The sequence below is a fragment of the Ochotona princeps genome, chromosome 4 (assembly GCF_030435755.1).
Source record: "Ochotona princeps isolate mOchPri1 chromosome 4, mOchPri1.hap1, whole genome shotgun sequence".
NCBI lineage: Eukaryota > Metazoa > Chordata > Mammalia > Lagomorpha > Ochotonidae > Ochotona > Ochotona princeps.
In genome coordinates this window covers 37,154,038-37,174,926 of record NC_080835.1, presented here as the reverse complement: position 1 = coordinate 37,174,926, position 20,889 = coordinate 37,154,038, and the positions used below count along the sequence as shown (strand labels likewise).

General features: G+C 47.5%; 1 protein-coding gene across 1 annotated transcript in view; it reads left to right on the top strand.

Moving 5' to 3' along the window:
- The first annotated feature begins 11,335 nt into the window (after positions 1 to 11,335).
- SLC6A5 (solute carrier family 6 member 5) overlaps positions 11,336 to 20,889 on the top strand; it is a 52,508-nt gene continuing 42,954 nt past the window's right edge. Inside the window, exons 1-6 of the mRNA XM_004585450.3 lie at positions 11,336 to 11,471; positions 11,911 to 12,089; positions 13,489 to 14,025; positions 16,479 to 16,617; positions 18,804 to 18,935; positions 19,207 to 19,380. Of these exons, the coding sequence (XP_004585507.2) occupies positions 11,336 to 11,471; positions 11,911 to 12,089; positions 13,489 to 14,025; positions 16,479 to 16,617; positions 18,804 to 18,935; positions 19,207 to 19,380 (1,297 nt within the window). The remainder of the gene's footprint in view (positions 11,472 to 11,910; positions 12,090 to 13,488; positions 14,026 to 16,478; positions 16,618 to 18,803; positions 18,936 to 19,206; positions 19,381 to 20,889) is intronic.

Below are 20,889 nucleotides of genomic sequence, written 5' to 3'. Positions count from 1 at the left end.
GGTACTATTTATAACCTAGCTTCCCCTGATTTCTGAAATGTAACATCCCCTAAAAACTTTTCCTCTGGACAGAGGCACTGTTGGGGTTTTATGTATTCATCCACCAACCCCTTTTCCAACCAACATTCACTTAGTGACTTTTGTACAAAAATCGATGGAAAATGTATCGATTGATATATTTTATGTTAATGTGATATATGTTTGCTTGTATAGCAAAGTGCTCCTTGTATGTTACAGTGTTTACTAGATATTGTTACAGTAAGAAGGAAAGTACAAAATACATGATTCTAGTTGACAAGGAAACATATATAAATGGATATCATTTGGAAGGATGTTTACCAAAACATCCAGTGTTTATAAGCTTAAGATGAAAGCTTGGAAAGGAATATATATATATTTTTTTGTTACTCTGTATTATTGATGTGTGTGTCAGCCCTCTTGCACTTCTAACTGCAGCTTATTTCTCCAGCCTTTTCTGGGGAAGCTTCTCCTTCCTGTGGTGTTAATGGCACCTGCATTCCTAATGTGATGAACCTCCAGGACGGACAGACATGGGCTAGACCCGCACTAAGACACCATGTGGCTGGTCTCAGGAGTAGGTCAAAAGAGCGAAAGGTGAGCTGACCTGCAGCTGTGTGGGGCGATTTCTAGCACACTGGCAGCTTCCGCTCATAAGCAACCTTGGCTCTATTTTTCTACCTGAGTCTTTTCTTCAATTGTATGGAAACATGCCCCCAAGGAAACTTCTCACCCTCAGGGATAGTCCTCAGCCAGCAGGGGAAGAAAATCTGAGGGCAAATCACAACCTAATATCTCCTAGACTCCAATTGTCCACATGGATAACTCACTCTTTTACAAAATAATGATTTGAGAGGGTCGGCACTGTGGTGCAGTGAGTTAAGCCACCACCGGTAAAACCAGCATTCCATATAAATGCTGGTTCAGTTCCCAGTTTCTCCACTTCTGATCTAGTTCCCTGCTAGTGTTTCCAGGAAAGCAGCAGAATATGACCTGAGTCCGTAAACCCCTGCACCCATGTGGGAGACCTAGAAGAAATTCCTGGAGCCAACATGATGGCACAATTGGCTAATCCTCTGCCTGCAAGTGTCAATGTCTCACATAGGCACCGGTTCATGTCCCAGCTTCTCCATTTCTCATCCACCTCTTTGTGGCCTGGGAAAGCAGTGGAAGATGGCCCAAGACTTTAGGACCCTGTAACTTCATGGGAGACCCAGAGGGGACTCCTGGTTCCTGGCTTCAGATCAGCTCAGCTTTAGCCATTGGATCATTTGGAGAGTGAACCAGCAGATGAAAGATCTTTTCCTCTCTCCCTCCTTATCTGTAAGTCTGTCTTTCCAATAAAAATAAAATGAATCTTAAAAAAAAATCCCCTGGTTTTTGCCTGGCTCTGAGCTGTTACGCCCCTTTTGGTGGAGTGAATCAGAGGATGGAAGATCTCTCTCTGTGTGTCTTTCAAATAAATAAAATAAAAATTTTTAGAAACATTACTTGAAAGGCAGACAAAACACAGAAACACACACACACACACACACACAGAGAATTATAGAGAAATAAATACTCTGGTTTCCCACATCTTATATTACTTTCCAAGGGTGTGCATTAGGAGGAAGCTGGACCAGAATTAGATTGGCCTGAATTTGAGCCAGTGCTCTGATACCGGATGCCAGCATCACAAGCTGCTGCTGAACCCACTGCACCACAAGGATGACACCCATCAAAGCAGTCTTTATTGACTCCTCACTTTGCTTACTCTGTCACTGGTGCTTCCTGGGACCCTCTCCCAAATAATCTACCTACATCACAGGCCTTCTCTAAGAGTGCTTTCCTAAAACTGCCCCCACTGGAATAGAGATTTGCTGTTTCCCCTTGAATTATATTCTGTGAGCACAGGAATCTAGGATTCTGGGTGGCATGATCTTATGGTATTGAGGGTCTGCCGGTGTGTGACGTGAGGCACACCAGGACTTGTCCACAGAAAGGCTCTTGAGGCTGTCAGCATCCTGGAATCTTCCCATCCTTGAGATCAGCTCCATTTTGACTGTGATCTGTCCAGTATTTGGCACTTTGCACTTCAGCCAGCTTTAAGTTGGGTTTCTGCTCCTTGTGATTGAAAAACTCCTGGTAAAAATAAATTTGTTTTGTTTTGCTTATTTTTCTTTTATAATATAACACAAACGTTACAATAATGCCAAAAATGAAGGAATGGAGCTCTAAGAAAAAAACACCATTTGAAATGTCTTTGATAGAAGGGAATTTAGAGAAGGAGTAAGGGAAATCTCAGGACCTATGGAATTGGATCATAAAATTAAAAACGAAATAGAAGAGGGGAAAAAAGAAAAAAAAAAGAAATGTCTGTGATGGTGTTGCCTTGAAAAGCCCATGTTGGGACAACCTGCACCTTTTTGCTCTTAGTATCAGCAAAACCAGGCCTTCCTGAAACAATGGAATCATTGAACCATGCATCCTCCCAGGCAATCACTCTTCACAAATGCTCCCACAGCGGTGACTGACAGAGCGTCTTCTCTTTGTCAGCTCCACCAATCACCCAGACCCTGGAATGGTTTGGATGTAGTTCCTAATTTGGCCCCAAAGCTGTGGCCAAGTTAATGACTTGGAAAAAGATGTCATCATCCGTATAATCTACAGAAACCAGAGAGAGCCTGCAACCAGACATTTCCAAGGCAAAGGAAGCATCCATAAATCCTGCACATTCTGACAATGTTTGCCTTATTTCTCACAACTATTTAATTAAATCTTACTGTGTAAACAGATGGGGTTATTTGTTTGGATTTAATCGTTGTAAAAGTTTAACATTGTGTATGCTGACAATCACAAATATTCGTATTTACCAAACAATATTACGTCCATTAAAATTCCTTTATGCTCAGGAGGAAACTGATTTATCTTTTACGGAATCCTGCCGTGGCTTCTTGTTTCTATGGCTTTGAAGATACCAGGGCATGTGCAGACTGCTGGGCATCATTGTGAAGAGGAATGGAAACAACCACAGAGCATGTTCAGCCCTGCTCAGAGCTTCGGATACTCTTCCTAAACAGCTCCATATTTGAAACTTGAGCCAGACATCAAAGTTACTAGTGTAGAAAAAAAATGAATCCAATTCTCAAAAATATGCAATTTCTTACAATAGTAATTTCATAAGAAACCAACATTGGGAATCTAAAATAGAGGGGCCCACACCATGGCTCTATGAGCTAATCCTCCACCTGCAAATGCCAGCATCCCTTATGGGCATTGGCTCATGTCCTGGCTGCTGTGCTTTTGATCCAGCTCCCTGCTTATGACCTGGAAAAGCAGTGGATGATGGCTCAAGTTTTTGGGCCTCTGCACCCACATCAGAGACTCAAAGGCGGCTCCTGGCTCCTGATCAGCTCTGCTCCAGCCATTGTGGCCATTTAGGGAGTGAATCAGTGGGTAGAAGATCTTTCCCGCCCTGTCTCTCCTTCTCTTGGTAAATCTGCCTTTTAAACAGAAATAAATAAATCTTTCAATCAGAAAGAATCCAAATTAGAGATCTGATCAGACATGTAGCGACAAAAAGATACAGATATGGAATGTAGTTCTATTTATAAAAACACTGGAAGCAATTCAAATGCATAACAGTTGTTTATTAGTTATGATTATGCCCCCAAAATCCATGCAGTGATTAATAATGAAAATACAGCATTATGTTACTAGAGCAGAGTTCTATCAATGATATGTCACAGGCAAACAAAAGTCAGATAACAAAAGAGTACGAAAAGCATCATCTCAATTATATCTAAGCAGAATCTCAATAGCCTTGAAAATCTAAAAGGTTTTATATCAAAGTGTTAATAAGATGCATTTTAAAGAAGATTCTGATCTATATTTTATGCTCTTTTTTAGGCCTTTCTGTAACGAGTATGTGTCACCTTTATGATCAGAAAAACAAAACTTAAAAATGAAAACCAATAAAACACAAAAACGTGGCTAAAAGAAGGCAGTGAGTTGACTTACGTTAGACACCTGGCAGCTACACTATGACTTTCTGTCACACATTGAAAAACACTTAGGGACTATAATGTTTTAGTGCAAGTTGGAAATGCAAAGGTTTAAAGATAAAGCATACCTTCTGGCTTTGAATGGCTCATAATTCCTGAAGGGATGGAAACGCTCTCTGTACCATCTAAATTAAGTGGCTGTTGGGCCCTAGGAATGAAGTTAGTGTGACATAGTGGCATAGTTACATAGTGATATAGTGTGAATGAAGTTAGTGTGTACATATAACTTGATTTTAATTAATGTAAACATAAGCAGTCACATCTCAGTAGCCAAATACAGTAGAGGTTAGTGGCTGCTGTAGAAAACACACACTGGAATGATCACAACGGACTGGGTGATGGGGAGCACCTAGATGTGACTCTGTGTAAGTGTCTGCAAGAACACATGTTTTGGGCAGTCGTCTCTAGGAGTTGCTAGGAATCCATCTGGAGGAAAGGAAAGTCCATCTCAGGAAAGGGGTATTGCAGGTACAAAGGTGTGGAGGTAGGATAGGACCTGGCATTTTCAGGTGGGAAAAATGATCCAAAACCTTCACCAAAAAACAAAACAAAACAAAACAAAAAAACCAATGCTCACATCCCATCAAGAAACATGGGCATAAAGAAAAAATGCCATAGCCAAGAAATCAGGAGTACTTTGGTGTGTTGAAATGAGTCATTGGAAGCAGTTCCACAGGAGAGCATCAGACTCTAGGCAGTAAATTGCAAAACTAGGGTATTCAGGTAGGATGAGCTCTTTTGTGCAAACATCATGCTACAGGATTTTTGCAATTTACCTTATTTAGTATTCATAAAGACTCTCATTTTATAGGAAGTAAAAATGAAGCCTGGACCCAAGAACACACAATAAATCAGTGGTTGAACCAGGCTCAAAAAATCCTTCACTGCTTCCCAGCACGATAGCATAGTGGTTAAAGTCCTTGCCTTGTACTTGCCCGGATCCCATGTGGTTGCCGGTTCTAATCCCAGCAGCCCCACTTCCCATCCAGCTCCCTGCTTGTGGCCTGGGAAGGCAGTTGAGGATGGCCCAAGGCCTTGGGACCCTGCACCTGCATGGGAGACCCAGAAGAGGCTCCTGGCTTCAGATTGGCTCAGCTCCAGCTATTGTGGCTGCTTGGGAAGTGAATCATCGGATAGAAGATTTCCTCTCTGTCTCTCCTCCTCTCTGTATATCTGACCTTCTAATAAAAATAAATCTTTCAAAAATCCTTCATTGATATTTAATTCTAAAGCCTAATTTTCAATGTATTATGTTGCCTTCTAAAGTTTAAACTGAGATAGGGGCGTTGTTGAAATGGATGGAAATGCCAGGAAATCATTTTAAGAGATTTCCTGGATGGAACTGAGGAATTTAGCCAAATGTTCAAGATGTGTCCCACTACGTTCCGTGTCTCCCCCTCTCCTCCAACATCTCCATACGAATACCTGAGTTTATTTCCTGGTCATGGCTCCTGATCCCAGCTTCCTGCTAATGCAGGTCCTGGGAGACAACAATGACTACTCACATGGCTGGATTCCTGTTGTCCACATGGGAGGCTTGGATTCAGTGCCTGACTCCCAGCTTCCGCCCAGCCAAGTCCTGCCACTGTAGGCATTTGAGGAGTAAAGCAACAGATAGGAGTTCTGTTTGTCTCTCTGTCTCTCAAATAAATGAAACTCTAAAAGTGATTTTTTAGGAACTCAAGCACAGCAAAAGATTTCGTTGATCATTTCCAATCTCTGGTGGTGACATACCAAGAGATAACTAGCATAATGTAACCTAACCATGGGCCAAATGTCTATCATCATAGACTGAGCTGGACTCTTCTAGGCTATTGTTTGTTATAGTTCCATTCTGTCTTTGCATAATGTGGATTACTAGAACCAAATAGCTCTAAATTTATATGTTCCCTGGATCCAATTTGCAAACTGCCACCCACTGATAAATAATCACAAGGGTTTAGTGTTTCATCAGTGCAATCTGTTTCTACCGGCGCAAAGTATCTTGAATTGTCCAGGCCCTGCATCATGAACTGTGGTCCTTTCCACTGCACTTGTCTGAACCTTCTTTAGAATCTACTCACTAGCCCCAGTTAACTCCATTAACTGCCTATACATCTGTTCTGCTCTACTTGCAGCAATTCCTACTAGGAATGCTGGACTCATTTTTTCTCCTTGCTAACTAGGACAACAAAAGAAGAAAGAAGTAGAGAAAAAGAGAATCTTATTAATACTGTCACACTGCAGGTGCAAATCATTAATTTCCTGTTCTCCCAAGTATTAGCAATTTCTTATTTAAGGATATATTTGAGATCTGTCATCTTTTACAAGGCTAGTGTCTTCCCTTCTAGGATTTGGAAACTTTGAGCAGATGCACAGAGAAGACTTACATCTAGTGGAGGTTGCTGAGTAGTTTACGTCAAACAGAAGTGAGAAAAGCAAGGTTACCAGAAGAATAACAAGAAAATGCAGAAGATGCAGAATATGTAAGCATGAATGTTGTCATCATGGAAAAATTGGAAACCAGAAATGTTGGTGTGATTTTAATTTAAGCTTAATTTAATTTAACGTAAGTCATTTTACAGTTCAGCTTATATTTCAAGGCTGGAGATGAAGTGAGCAAAACAGTATGATATTTTCCAAGACTCTGTAGGCTGAAGGTCTGAATCATATCCTGGTTCCACGCCAGCAGAGCTCAGAGGAGCTCTGAGGAGGCAGGAGGATTACCCAAATATTGGTAGCTTGGATCCTTAATTAACTGAATTCATTTTTCTGAGCTCTACTCCTTAGAGAAAGACAGTAAAACAGATGTAGGGTTAATATTTCCAGATGGAAGTAGCCTGTTTAGTGAATATTAATTCTCATTGGTGAAGACAGTAAATTATAGGGCTAAATTTTTTTTGTTAAGGCTGAATTTGAAAAGTTTGTGCATATTTCTATGTAAATTCATAAATATGACAATTACAGCCTTTTAAAAAGTGCAGTGTTTTCCCCCTTTCTCTTCTTCTTCTTCTTAAGATTTACTGGTTATATTTGAATGGCAAGCCAGAGAAAGAGAGAATTGCCCACTTTCTGGTTCACTCCCCAAATGACTATGAGCTGCACCAGAAAGGGAGCAACTAGGTCTCAGATCAGGTACCCACAAGACATGGAGGCCAGACTGCTTGCAGGTACTTAATTCATTAAGCCACAGCACCCTTTTATGAGCTTGGCTTTTCCTCATCACTTCTTCACTCCATTCACATCAGTCCCCACATTGCCCACCAGTAATTCTAGTGTGCTTCCACATTTTGCTGAACACATATATGCACACACAGACACTCAGCTTCGGGTACTGTTTGTCTATAAGAATTGAAACATGCTACATATTCTTTAGTGTACCTGGTTTTTCTCAATATCTCATGGGAAATAAAAGCTTATGAGGAATTGAATTAAAATAGAAGCTTATTTTGGTGCCAAGAAATATTCAAATCTTTGTATGTTAATGTTATGTATTTCCACAAACTTTTTGAGACATCCCTGTATGTATCAATTTAAATCTTTTGTACTACATAAACTTACAATTCTATGTTGTAATCACCTTTTTACAATTCTAATTCACTGACCAGCTACATCTCACTCCATATGAAAAACACACCAATGAGCAAACGTGGATTTTTTTTCTGTTTTTAGTTTATAGATCTATGCTCCACAGGCATTTTTTTATTGTGGCCTTTGAACACTGCAGTTTCCTCCTTGGTGGAGCAAGCACGTGGAGTTACAGATGACCTTGAGTGTCCTTCTCAGTTGGTTCTGAACTTGTCTGCTTCTGCCATGTGTTGTGCTGCAGTGATGTGAAAATTCTCACCTTTGCTGATTCACAGACCAGTGCCAGCCTGTCTCTGTTGGGAGACTGGGCCGAAAGCTCTGCACACAGATTCGTCATTAAGCTGATCCACGGACTTCCAAACGTGAACTCCTCTGAAAGATTAAGTGGAGGGAAGCTTGCCTTGATGAGTCTGTCTTCCTGACATCTGGAGTCCAAGTGAGAACTGAGAACTGGATAGGTAGGCTGGCTGCAAGAACTCCACACTCATGCTACTGATGCTGAGATTTATCGTAATCTAAACGCAAGCTGCTTCTGTTTTTGCGCACCTTTCCAGGATGCTGTTAGTTTTCGTTGCATAAAGGAAAACAGTTGGTTATTGGTTCATCAGGCCAGCAAACGAGGAGAGAAAAATGTTGAACAATGGTTATTTATTTGGTCAGACTTTCCATTCTGTGTATATCTACTCTTATTAAACCTCCTGGGTCAGGTCGGGAAAACCATTTTATTTGCTAAATCTGTGGAGTCTCAATGTAGGCACCTCACATGCACACCGGTCAATTCTTATTAGCCTTATTTTTGCATTGGGAATCTGCAAGGTCACTGAGCTAGGAAGTGGTGCAGTCTGCCTGCAGAACTGCATTCCCAGCACCAAATAATACTGCAATGTAATAGGAGCAGGAGGCACGGGGAGGAGGGGGCGGGACAAAAATACTGCAAGGCTTCCTGCAACTCCAGGGTTACCGGACACACCTTCAGGCCTAACATCCTTCACCTGTGGAAGCTTTGGGTGTCCATGTTAAAATTGACTCCCCACAGAATGGGTAGCTCACACTGTATTTCTCAGTGTGGTGAAGTGGACAGGAGTCAACACAAACCTGGGTTCAGATCCTGCCTCTGCCCTCTGACTTAGACAACTTGCTTTATCTTTCCAGCTAAGTGCACCCGCAGTTTTCTGGGTGCCTTGGTCTGATTCCCTTGAGTGAGGGAGTGCAATGACTCGACCATGTCACGCTCTCCTCCCGGCTTGTCTCAGGCTTGCATTCTAGCTCGCCTCTGGGTTTGGCACAAACACTGGCGTCAGAACTGTCATCTGATGGCCCTTTTTTTCAGTAGGCTACCCTCCTTACAGCTGGATGGACGCGAGTTTTCAAAAATAGTTATTTATTTGCTTATCTGCAAGGGAGGAGGGGGAATAAAGTGATCGAGAACAAAATCAATTACTATTTTTCATCTTTGACAAAGTAATTAAGGCCGTAGTTGACTGGCTAATTCCACCCAATGGCTACGCGGTGATGGATGCAGATATACGGGCTCCTGGCTGTGGTGCGGCCGAATTATCACTCCAAACAGGCGGCTATGGAGGGAGGGGCAGAGGCCCGAGTTGAAAGGACGCGCGCTTCTCTTCCTTCTTTCTGCTGTAAAAATAAATTTAAAATAATAAATAAATATTTAAAGCACGGTGGCTTCACTGGTACCACAACCCGCCCCACCCGGCAAGCTGTCTCCTGCCTTCGGACCCCAAGCAGCCTTCTGGTCCGGCTGGTTCCCTGCCACTCCTCCGCCGTGCTGGCATCAGAGAGACACCTCTAGGTTCCTGGGTTCTGGACTGTCCCTTCACTGGCCACAAGGCCCCCTACTTTCTAGAATGTTGCAGCTGAAAAGGGGAGAGGGAGAGCCGGAGCCATTCCTGCATCACCCTTTACCCCCCTCCAACGCAGCCTTGCCTGCGCGTCACCCGCCTCTGCAGGTGCTGACGCGCGGTGGGCCCCACGCGGGAACCCGAGTGCGCACTTGGCTGGGAGGGCCAGCAGGTGACGCGGCAGGGCTAGGAGGTTGAGCCGGGGCGCAGGCGTCACTCACGCCCAGGGCCGTAACTGGGGGAGGCAAGAAGGCCGGCAGCACTTTGTTGCGGCGGAGCAGCTCTCCACTTCTCCCCTGGCCATGGACCTCCCCGTGGCGTCCCCACACCAGGTGGCTGCTCCACTCACTTGCGACCCTGTGGGGGTGGGGGGTTGCTCAGATGCAAATTGCGCTACTGACCGGAACTTTTCCAAGTCGTGACTGTCCCTCACGGAAGTCGGTCCAGAGACGGCAAGAGGGGAGGCGAGGCGAGGCGAGGCGAGGGGAGGCTAGGCGAGGCGAGGCGAGGCGGGACGAGGCGGGACGAGGCGGGACGAGGCGGCACGGGGGTGGGGGAGAGGGAATCTACCCAAACTTCGGCGCGCACTGGGCCTGCAGCCCCCAGTATCCCAGTCTGGGTCCTACTTAAAAATGAGGGGTTCTGGTTTGGAATAAAAACCAGGCAGGCTCCCTTAAGATTCATTCCGTAGCGGTTTGGGGAGCGTGGAATGTTTCCCAGGGCCAGCCAAGACAGGAGGACTGGCGCCAGGATTCCGGAGCCCCGTGGGCTCTCCGAACGTTCTGAGCACACACAGTCCCACCTCTGGCCCCTTAACCCTCCTTCCAGATCTCGCCACGTCTCTTTCCGAGTGGATCCCAAAGGAGAACGCTACAGGCACCAGCAACAGCCTTCCAAGTGGTTGGGTGCTTCTCCAAGATTCGAAAAAGATACTCTGAACCCCAGCTTCCTCCTATAATTTCTCAAGGGGGGCTGCCAAGGTGACATGGGACCATTCATGCAAAACCCTTGCATAATATTCAATACTGAGACTTCAGGAAATGTTCACTCAGACCACAGTTAAAAGTGCTCTAAAACCCGCGAGGATGCTCTAACAAGAGTCCTCCAGGAACCTCAGGTCCAAGCAGCGCAGACCGCAGACTGCGTGGGGGGGGGGGGGGAGGTCCAGCTGGCTGCCCTGGTGGGGCCCAGGTGGGAGGGCCCAGCTTAGCACGGAGCGCGGTGGGCATCTCGGGAGGCGGCAGCGGGGGTCCGCAGTGGCCCTGGCGCATGCCGCAATCTGCCGCCGCAGTCTCTGCCTGAGGCCACCGGGGCGTTATCCTTCGGTCACGGGGGCTGCCCAGTCCAAAGCGAAGATCTGGACCCTGAGGCAGTGGCCGGGCGTCAGGCAGCGCAGAAGGGACAAAAGTGCTCTCCATCCCCGGGGCCAAAGGAAGAAGTCTTTGACAGTTTCGGAACAACCTCTTTGTGAACAGTTTTCTCTTTCTTATGATAATAGCCCCTGCTTTCTACTAATTAATTGCTGTGGCCACAGCCCCAGCTTTCCCCCTAGTGAGATTCAACTTCCTCTGGAGTTGGGGGCGGGGGTGAAGGGATGGGGGTGGGGAGGAATGCTTCCCTTGGTTGCTGGGGGCTGGTGGTTTTGGGTTTACTTGTTGGGATGGGGCTGGGTGGGGTGGTCTGTAAAAACTCCCACTTCCAAATCAGACTCGGCTCTGGTGGGGTTTTCCTGAGAACAGACTAAGAGAAAAGAACGTGTGCCCTTTGAAAGTGGCCTGAGACCCAGATCAGTGTTAAAAATAATCCCCTTTTTATTTCCCTAGAACCTTTTCAGAAGACCTCGTTAAAATGTACTTCGAGTACAATCAATTACTCAAGATTTTTATTGTAATTGTGTTAGAACAGATCTCAATTTGTAAATTCAGGATGTGTCCAAGAACGGTTATTCTGAATTGCAGAAATGTAGGCAACGTGAAGCCTGCATGTTGGCAAGGTGGTCTGTCTGCCCATGGGAATGCAGGAGATGTGCCTACACCAGCCATTGCTGAGCTGGAGGGGTAGAAGCAGATCTTCCTTGACTTTCAGGCTAAAATTGTTGAATCCGCTGAAGCTTTGGGGAGACAGTCCTGTTCCTGGAATCTGCTGGAAGATAAAATACCAAAGCCATTGAACCTTTTCCCTGTTCCTACCTCGACAGCCCAATCCATTCTTCCCGCGGCTGCGTCTGGTCTTCGGTGCAGTGAGACGTGTCCCTCCTGTGTTTCCCTTAATTAGGAGGAGGCAAACTTCTGTCTTGCCCTCCCACCGGCTTTGGTTTAGTAATCAGACCCACATGAGTCACGCCAAACACACAGCCCCCTCCTGCCCGACTGACAACTAGCCAGCTTACTGTAGGCTATTGTCCCTTTAAAACTCGAATCCAGGGGGTAATGATTTATCAAACTTGTATTATCAAGAAGATGTCAAACGAAGGGCACCTTGCTTTGCACTGACGCAAACCTGGCCTTTCCCAAGGAGATATAGAAAGCGCCTCTCCTGCGAAGCCAAACGCATAGCAGGCTTCGCTCTCTACCGCTTCTGTCCGTTGCGCGTGTTAGACATGGTGAGTGTTTGCTTTTGTTCTTTTCTATACGAAAGTGGTCTGAGGGGATAGGGAGACAGATTCGTTTTGGATATTTCCTTCTGAAATATCTGTGCATTGGGCGGGAGGGGAGGGGAAACAATTCTTGCAGCCATAGGTGTTTGTACTGGTGAGGATCGCCTGCGGTCGGAAAGAGGCTTGCTATGCCGCAGAGCTGGGGGTCTGCCGCAGCTCTCCCAGGCGGGATTCCAAGCGCTGTCCTCGGTGCTGAAAACCAGATGCTTGTACAGAGGCGCGTGGCTCTGGGTCCTAGAGTCTATTGAGACGGAAAGGCTGGCTGAGGTAAAGGTGCTTAGATTTGGTGCAAGTGAAGGAGTTCTGATGTGTGCATTTGTGAAAGGGAGTTAGGAGACTTGAGATTGAGGTAAATGTGTCCAGAGTAGACTTACAATATAATAAATATTGATGCTGATGTTTAGGAAGCTTAAAAGCTAACACGATGGGCACGAGAATCCAGAATTAGCGCATCCTGACAGTCGTTTTTCTTTGAAATTCAATCAGGAGAGAGCAATTATAAATCACTTGTGAGTTTTGGGTTTCAATCAAGGTTGGAGTCTGAAGGACATTAGATTTCTGTAAACAGTTAATACCTACAGAACAAACACAGTACAAAACTCTTTGCAGCTTCCTTTATAATTCTGGAAATGTGGAAGTGAGTATAGGTTGTGGGAGATAAACTCTTTTACTACTTTGTGTTTTAAGTCAAGTTAATCATTGTTGTTGTGGGATTTTGGTTTTGGTGGTGTGTAATCCAGATCCTTATTTTGCCTCTGCTACCCACTAGGCTGGAGTGAGCTGGGGCGGAGAGGGGGAGGCTCTGGGATTCTCACACGAATTTGGCCTCAAGCACTCACTGGTGCCAGGGCATCAGCTTTGTGGCCACAGCTTGACTATGGGAAAAGAAAAAAAAGGCAATGTGCATTGTTGAATGACAAAGGAAATGGGGCGGAAAATTAAAGAATCTTTCTACAATGGTGATGGGGATGCTGGCACCCCAGCGTCGTGATGTGAAATCCAAAGGAGGCCAGGAGCTTATGGCTGTAGGGCTGTCTCCACTTTCCCCATTACTCCTGCAAAAATCCTTCTGCCTCTTTTCTTACTTGTCCTCCACTGGGAAGGGCACATCACCTTTCCTTTATCATCCAGTTACTGAAAAACAAGCCTTTTGAGAAATACTGATTACAATCTTGGGGAAAGTGCAAACTGCAAATTCCAGTTTGCTCCCCCCTCCCTCCCCGCCCAGATAACTCATCTGGGCATGAGTTGTGAAGTCTCCGCACAGGTATTTTTTAAGCTGCTGCGACTTATTATTATTATTATTTTTTTTTTTTTTTGCACGAACTTAACGTTGTGTTTGCAGGATTGCGGTGCCCCCAAGGAAATGAATAAACAGCCGGCCAACATCTTGGAGGCGGCGGCGGTACTAGGCCTTTCGGATGGTCGGTGCGCGCCCAGGACCAGCCCGGAGCACGAGCTGCCCACAGCCCCCGCCGCGCCGCTGCCACGTGTGCCCAGGTCGGCTTCCACCGGCACCCAAAGATTCCAGTCCACGGAAGCGCAAGCCTGTGAGGCTGAACGGTCTGGAGTCGGGTCGTGCAAACTCAGTAGCTCGCGAATGCCTGCGGCCTCGGCTGCTTTGCCAGACTTGAGCGAAGCGCACAGCACGCCACCGGTTCCCGCTTTGGTGGGCGCCGGACCAGGCAACGCGCTGCACTGTAAGATCCCGGCACTGCGCAGCCCGGAAGGGGATCTGAACGTGAGTGTGGGCAAGGGCACTCTGGAGCGGAACAACACTCCAGCTGTGGGCTGGGTGAACATGAGCCAAAGCACCGTGGTGCTGGGCACGGATGGAATCGCCTCGGTGCTCCCGGGAAACGTGGCCACTACGGACACCCAGGTAAGCCTGCGGCCCGCGCCTCCCTCTGCTCTCCAGCAGGGCGCGGGACAAGACAAGCGAGCCAGGCCGTGGCGGGTGCACGTGTGCTGATGGGGAGACTGATTGGCAGTGCCGAATACTGGATGCGGGAAACAGCTTTGTGGCTTCGGAAGCTCGCACTGCGCTGGGGTGGCCAGTTCAAGGCGCGAGGGCTGCAGTGACCGTGCCAGAGGGGCCACGACTTGCCAATTTTCTGCCCCGGAGACTGGCCGTTGGGCCAACAGACGACTTTTTCCTTCAGATAAAATGCCCCCTCCTGCCTTTTGTTATTTTTTTTTCCTTAAATTTTAACAAAGAAAATACAGGGTAAGCCCCGATGGGTTGGGAGGAGGAAGATGGTGGCTAATGGTTTAGAATCTATACACTCTGAGGTATCCTTTATCAAATGAGAATCCATAGGATGTGAGGTGGGCTTACACGAGGCACTGAAGCTTAAGCTTTGGGGTTCATCTTTGCCCCCACACTCCTGAAATCTGGTGTAAGATGTTCCTATCATAATTTTTGCTTCCCCACTCCTCTCCCTGAAACAGACGTCCATCAGTTGTGTAAGCTTCAGGCCCCACTAACCTGGAACTGTTACCGCATCCGCCTCCTTACTGCTCAACCAGAGGCATGAAAAATCCACTAAACAAATCCGTTCTCCTGATTAGCGACAGAGGTGGCTCCCCTTCTCCCACATAGACTTTTGTTTTCTGCCATTTCTCTCCATTTCTTCTTTATCTGTCTGGTCTCACCCTTCCTTCCACCGCCTGCCTTTCTGTTGCTTCCTCTCTTGGGCTCAGGGTTTTTGTTCAGTAGCAGGGGTCTTGGACCAGAACGCCTGCTTGTGTCTAACGCAGGGTTTATGCACAACACACACACACACACACACACACACACACACACACATCTACCCATAAGACCAATCTTTAAAATAACTGGAAATGAACTTGACTTCTCCACTCATCCTTGTTTGCAGGGTGGGAGAGTGTGGGAGGAGGTCCGCTGCTGTCTTTGTGTGCTAGCAAAACCCAGCAGTGTGACCCTGAGTGCGGTAGAAAACGTATTTCACATGCCTTGCTTCTCTTCTGCACTGCGGCAAGAGGAACTTGAACTCCCCCTCCCCCTGTTCAGCCTGGAAACCGGGAAGGTGGAGTTGGGGTGGGGCAGGTATGTGCGTGGGAGTACAGGGAGGATGCCTAGATTCTTGAAGGAACTTCTTTTCAGCTCTGCCCATCTTGCTGATTGTGGTGTTCTGACACTCACTCTAACCTTCCTTGTCCTTCCCCAAGGCTTAGCCTTTATGAGGGTGTTGGTGGGATAGTATGGGGCTCAGCAGACTACTCCAATAGGGGGTTGAGGGTGACTGAGAATGTCAGTGGCCCAAGTCCCTGGAAGCTTTGGGCAGTGCCCAGATGATCTGAACGTGTTCAGAGTTCACCGTAAGTGGCCTCCCCCAATGGCTTTCCTGCTGAGCAGCCAGGCATTTCAGAATTGGGTCCAGCCCCAAGAAACATCATCATAGTTGCTGGGGGAAGTGAGCCATGAAAGATTCATAGACTGCTGGAGCTGGCCTGTGCTCCAAGGGACACTGTTTCACACCCCTTATTTTACAGATGGGGCAGAGAGTTTCAGAGAGAGCAAGAGGTTGTTTGGGGTTATACAGCCACTTTGGAAGAAAATTCAGTTCAGAACTCAAGATTACATACAATCTGTCTCTTACCACTAGTCCTTCTCCATTTGCCCACTCTTGTTTTCACCCCTTCTCCTCCCTTCCACATCTTTCCTTTGCCCCAGGGCAGAAGTACCCTCCTCTTTGCCTAAGTTAACTCCCCCTTTCCCCCTAAATTGAATTAGCTGGCCAGGCAGGTTTCCTGTAGGCTTTGGCTGGCTTCAGGCATTGCAGCTCTCCTTCTGGCCTTGGCACAGACTCCTAAGGAGGAAGGGATAGAGGAAGGGGTGGTGTGCTGAAGGTAATTTGGGTGGTGGGGAGACAGACCTTGGTTAGGAGCCTGCTTGCTGAGAACTTCAGGCATGATGTTGGGGGCCTGCTTGCCTAAGGAATTCTTGGTGAGGGATTGCGGATGGAGGGGTCTGCTTGCATTTAACCTATAGCTTCAAGATTTGGGGACAACTGCTTGCTGGTGGGTTCTGACTGTAGGATTTGGCAAGGGGGATTCTGGGACATGTTTCAGGTATTATCTTCAGATCCGAACTTAGGGCTTGCTTGTTGAAAGACTCCGCAAGGTTGAGGAGTAAGGACCCTGCTTGTAGATGCATTCGTTCTTTAGAATTGGGGTCCTGCCTGCCGATGCATCCTCGGTTGAAAAGTGGGGGTCTGCTTGCTGGGAAGAACCCTCAGCCGGAGGGAGGGGTGGAATGGGACCTGCTTGCGACCTAGCTGTTATCCGACAAATGTGCTTTTCCGCCCCCAGGAGGACGAGCAAGGGGATGAGAATAAGGCCCGAGGGAACTGGTCCAGCAAACTGGACTTCATCCTGTCCATGGTGGGGTATGCAGTGGGGCTGGGCAATGTCTGGAGGTTTCCCTACCTGGCCTTCCAGAACGGGGGAGGTATGGCTTTTCCGCTCTTTCCGCCTGCGGCGCTGAGGGGACGTGAGGGGTTGGGGGTGGGGTGTACCGGAGTCCTTGGGCAGGGGCCAGAGATGGGAGAATGCTCCACTGGCTCCGGACTAACGCCCTGGAGCAGCTGCACGTAGCTGGCGAGCAACTGTTAACAGTTGGCACTGCCATTCAGAAAGAAGGCTTTTATCTGGAGATGGAGAGGAAGAAGAGACCCCGCGCCCTATCCAGCTTGGGGGCCTGAGTTGTGACCCAAGTGTAGCCGTCGAGTGTTTGGGCCGCCAAGCGAATCTAAGAGATTTTCCAGCCAGTTGCTGTGCAGTCCTGGTGGCCCGAATTCAGGAAATCTGAATTTTAAGGATGGGCGCCCCAGTGGTACGGAATTTAACCCTCAGGCAGTTCGGATGGCGTGCGGGGGTGGGGCCTATGGGAACCTCCCACCCACCCTCGCCCCATCTCCCAGACATCCCCTTTTGGGCTGACTCCGGATATATTTCGATTTTGGTACAGTGGAGCAAAAACAATTTCCTTTCATTTGTTCTGACTGGGCGGAAGACGCTGCCTTTGAAGGAAAAGCCGAGGCGAGTTCGTCCTGACCAGCTCTGGGGCCTCCACAGGCAGCACTAGTGTCCCCGGGGGGAGGGCCCCGTTTGCTGCACTGGGCGCCTCGGGCGCCGCGGAGCCTGCTCTAGTCCCACATCTTCGCAGCTGGAGCCAAAAGGACAAGGAGCGTGAGCCCTTTTCCCCAGGGGCTGGGCAGCTTAAAGGGTGTTCGTTTTGGTTTTGTCTCTTGAGTCCGTTCCTGGCGGAATGTGGCGCTGCGAAACAGACAGGTGGGCCACCACTGGGCTAAAATGACAAAATTAGGACGCATGCACAAGTCCCTGTGAGGACCGCGATGCTTTGCATTCAGGGGTGCCCCGGCAGGAGAAGGAATAGTCTCCCAGCTGTGTTTTCCTCAGGTCAACCTGGGAGTTTCTGTGGGGAAGGTGGGCTGCAGGGGTTAGAATGTGGCTTCCAGGTACCTGATATGGCGTAACAGAGGGAATTCAGCCCAGGGAGTTTGTGGGAATGGGTGGCATATGTGCCCGCACTTTGCTGGCCCGAGGTCCGTCGAGTGAGTGTGTGGCTGCGGGTACGCGGCGGGGAGTTTTCCCGGGGATGCGGGCGGAGCCGGGCGTCGGCAGTGGGAAGGGCTCCTTTTCCGCACTGCGGCGGCCCGGCCCAGCAAACTCTAACGCAGGGACAGGGAGCTCGGGCTCCTTCATCTCCCAGGGAGAAGACAGGGACGCACAGCCTACCTTTCTCCAAGCTGAGAGGATAAAGCGGAGTCTCAGGGCCTCTAGTAGAGCCCCTGGGCTAAAAGGACCCTCCCTGGGATGGGACTCTGGGAAAAGGGCCGCTTCTGTTAAGGCCAGACCAGAGAACCAAGCACTGCGGAATCTCTGCCGCGCGGAAAAGGTCGTGGCAATTCCCCAAGCCCGTCCCGCATGACTTCAAAAAGTCCTTGCAGGAAGACGCCCAGAGGACCCTCAAGAGAGCAAAAGAGATGGGCAACCAGCTTAGGTGTTGACACATCAGTATCAGCGGGGGGTGGATAACCAGTGCCCAGGGCAAAGCGCTGAGGGAGGAAGCAGCCTGGACACTTCCTGCAGTGTTTGAACTGACCTTGAAGGCTGTAAGGAATTTCTTTTGAGATAGCGGGAGAGGGACGCTCCTGTTGGCTGCCTGTCCCAACAGAGCCAAGACCCAATCCTGGTGGGCACAAGTGCTTAGAAGAGAACTTTCCATGACTAGCTTAGTAGACTTCAGATGCTTGAAAGGCTGGGACTCTGTAAGATTTCACAAGGGCGGTTGTCAGTGATCAAAGGCTTGGAATTGTTGATCCCCAGAGGGACTTAATTGGAGCTACTGCTGTGCTAACCACAAATGAAAGAGTGTGTTTGAGATGCGGGAGGGTATTTGCAGGGGTACCCTTATGCTTGTGGAGGAGGGCTCTTCAGTGTCCTGGGCTTGACCATTATTGAGCCAGGAAGTCAGACGCTTCTTCAGAAAAGGAGCTCAGTAGTCCTTGAGGTTATTAGGAGGGAACCCAGCACCCACCCCAGAAGGTGAAGATGGGGCAGAGTTTTGCCTTTCCCTTCCAGGGCTCTCACATCCCACTCTCTCTTTCCAAGGTGCTTTTCTCATTCCTTACCTGATGATGTTAGCTCTGGCTGGGTTGCCGATCTTCTTCCTAGAGGTATCACTGGGCCAGTTTGCCAGTCAAGGGCCAGTGTCTGTGTGGAAGGCCATCCCAGCCCTACAAGGTGAGTGCAACCTGCCTCCCAGCCTCTTCTGGCCCATACCCTGCCCTGTCCGTGGACCCTACTCCTTCCTTCATTTATTGAATCTTCCTGGGGAATATCCCAAGATTCTCTTTGACAATGCTGAGTTCCTACCATGGTCCTTGAGTATCCCCAGAAAACGTAGAGTCTACCCCACTAATAGGGCATCCATCTATTACAAGGGAGCCAGAGTAACTTAAGAATTCCTCGGGAATTGGGACAGAATGAACCTCTGGAACTTTTGCTTCTGCAGGTTGTGGTATCGCAATGCTGATCATCTCGGTCCTTATAGCCATATATTACAATGTGATCATTTGCTACACACTTTTCTACCTGTTTGCCTCCTTTGTGTCTGTGCTGCCCTGGGGCTCCTGCAATAACCCCTGGAACACACCAGAATGCAAAGATAAAACCAAACTTTTATTAGGTAAGTTTAGATACACTTGCTTTAGGTGTGCATGTTTTGTACTATGTGTGTGGTTATTAACACAGATTAATTGAGCACATATTATGCTTGTCAGCTTCTGTACTGGGTACCAAGGACACAGAGGTTAAATCAAATAATCAAACATATTTAGTTCCAACAGGTAGCTCAGAGGTAGGCTAGTCAAACTCCTGTTTGTTCATGAATAGAGTTTTAAAACTGACAACTGAATTCAACAATGAGGCTTAAACCCACATGTCCCAACCTGTCTCAAGAAAGTGATGTTTCCTAGTACCTGTACCTAGCAACCAGGTACAGAGCTAGCCTTGTTTTGGTATTGTACTTTAAACTCAATGGAAGATATTCATGGTGGTTAATTCAAAGCCATGAATTTGGGTTAGGTGCATATTACATACAAAACAATCATAAAATTTTTCCTGTCTCTCTATATTTTTAAAGATTTATTTATTTTTATTACAAAGTCAGATATACAGAGGAGGAGGAAAATCTTCCGTCCGATGATTCACTCCCAAAGTGAGCACAACGGCCGGTGCTATGCTGATCCAGAGCCAGGAACTTCCTCCAGGTCTCCCAGGCCACAAACAGGGAGCTGGATGGAAAGTGGAGCTGCCAGGAGGCGAGGACTTTAGCTGCTAGGCCACCGTGCTGGGTCCGAGTCTCTATATTTTTTATAGTATCTTTAAACTCCGTACATTTATACTAGTGGATTTTATCCCTATCTGGTCTCTACTTCTGTTTAGTCAGTCTCAGAGTATGGTCTCTGGACCAGAGGGTAAGGGTCACATGGGAAATCATCAAGCCACACCTCTTCAAACTTAGGGAATTAGAAATTTTGGGGTTTAGGCCAATATTCTTTTTTAAGAAGTCTTCCAGATGATTCTGGTACATGCTAGTTTGAGACACATTGCTCCAATTTAAACAACCTTGCTTGTAAGTCAGGCCAGGTAAATCTCAGATACCAATTTCCATATGATTTGCCTTCCAAAATACTCTAGCCATGCCCATCTGGTAGCTATTTGTCTGTTTAAGCATTCTAAAACAATAGCATTTAAACATAGGTCTTAGGTTGTTTCATTAGATTGTGGTGAAGCCTGGTAATCTGCAGATCTACAGTCCTTGAGAAACTTAGGCAGCACAGTGTGTTTGTCAGACTAGCAGCATCCTTTGGTGGTGGGAGTGGGATGGGTTAGAAGCCCTTCCTAGTCTTCCTAAATGAGAAGCTTTGTTTTGCCAAGATCCCAAAGTGACTTATCCACAATTTGGAGAATGATGTTGTAGGTTCTAAAATTAAGGAGAGTGGTGATAGAAGCAACCCTGGGCCACACTTCACAAAGTTCCACTCAGACTACAAGGTGACTGGGAGAGCAAAGCCTCCTTCTTAGCCCTCCTGTGGAAATATGCACAATGGGGACCTACAAGATGGCAGGCATGCATGGGAGTGTTTTTGGAAGATCATTGTGAAACTGATGGGAATATGAAGGCTTGGGGGGA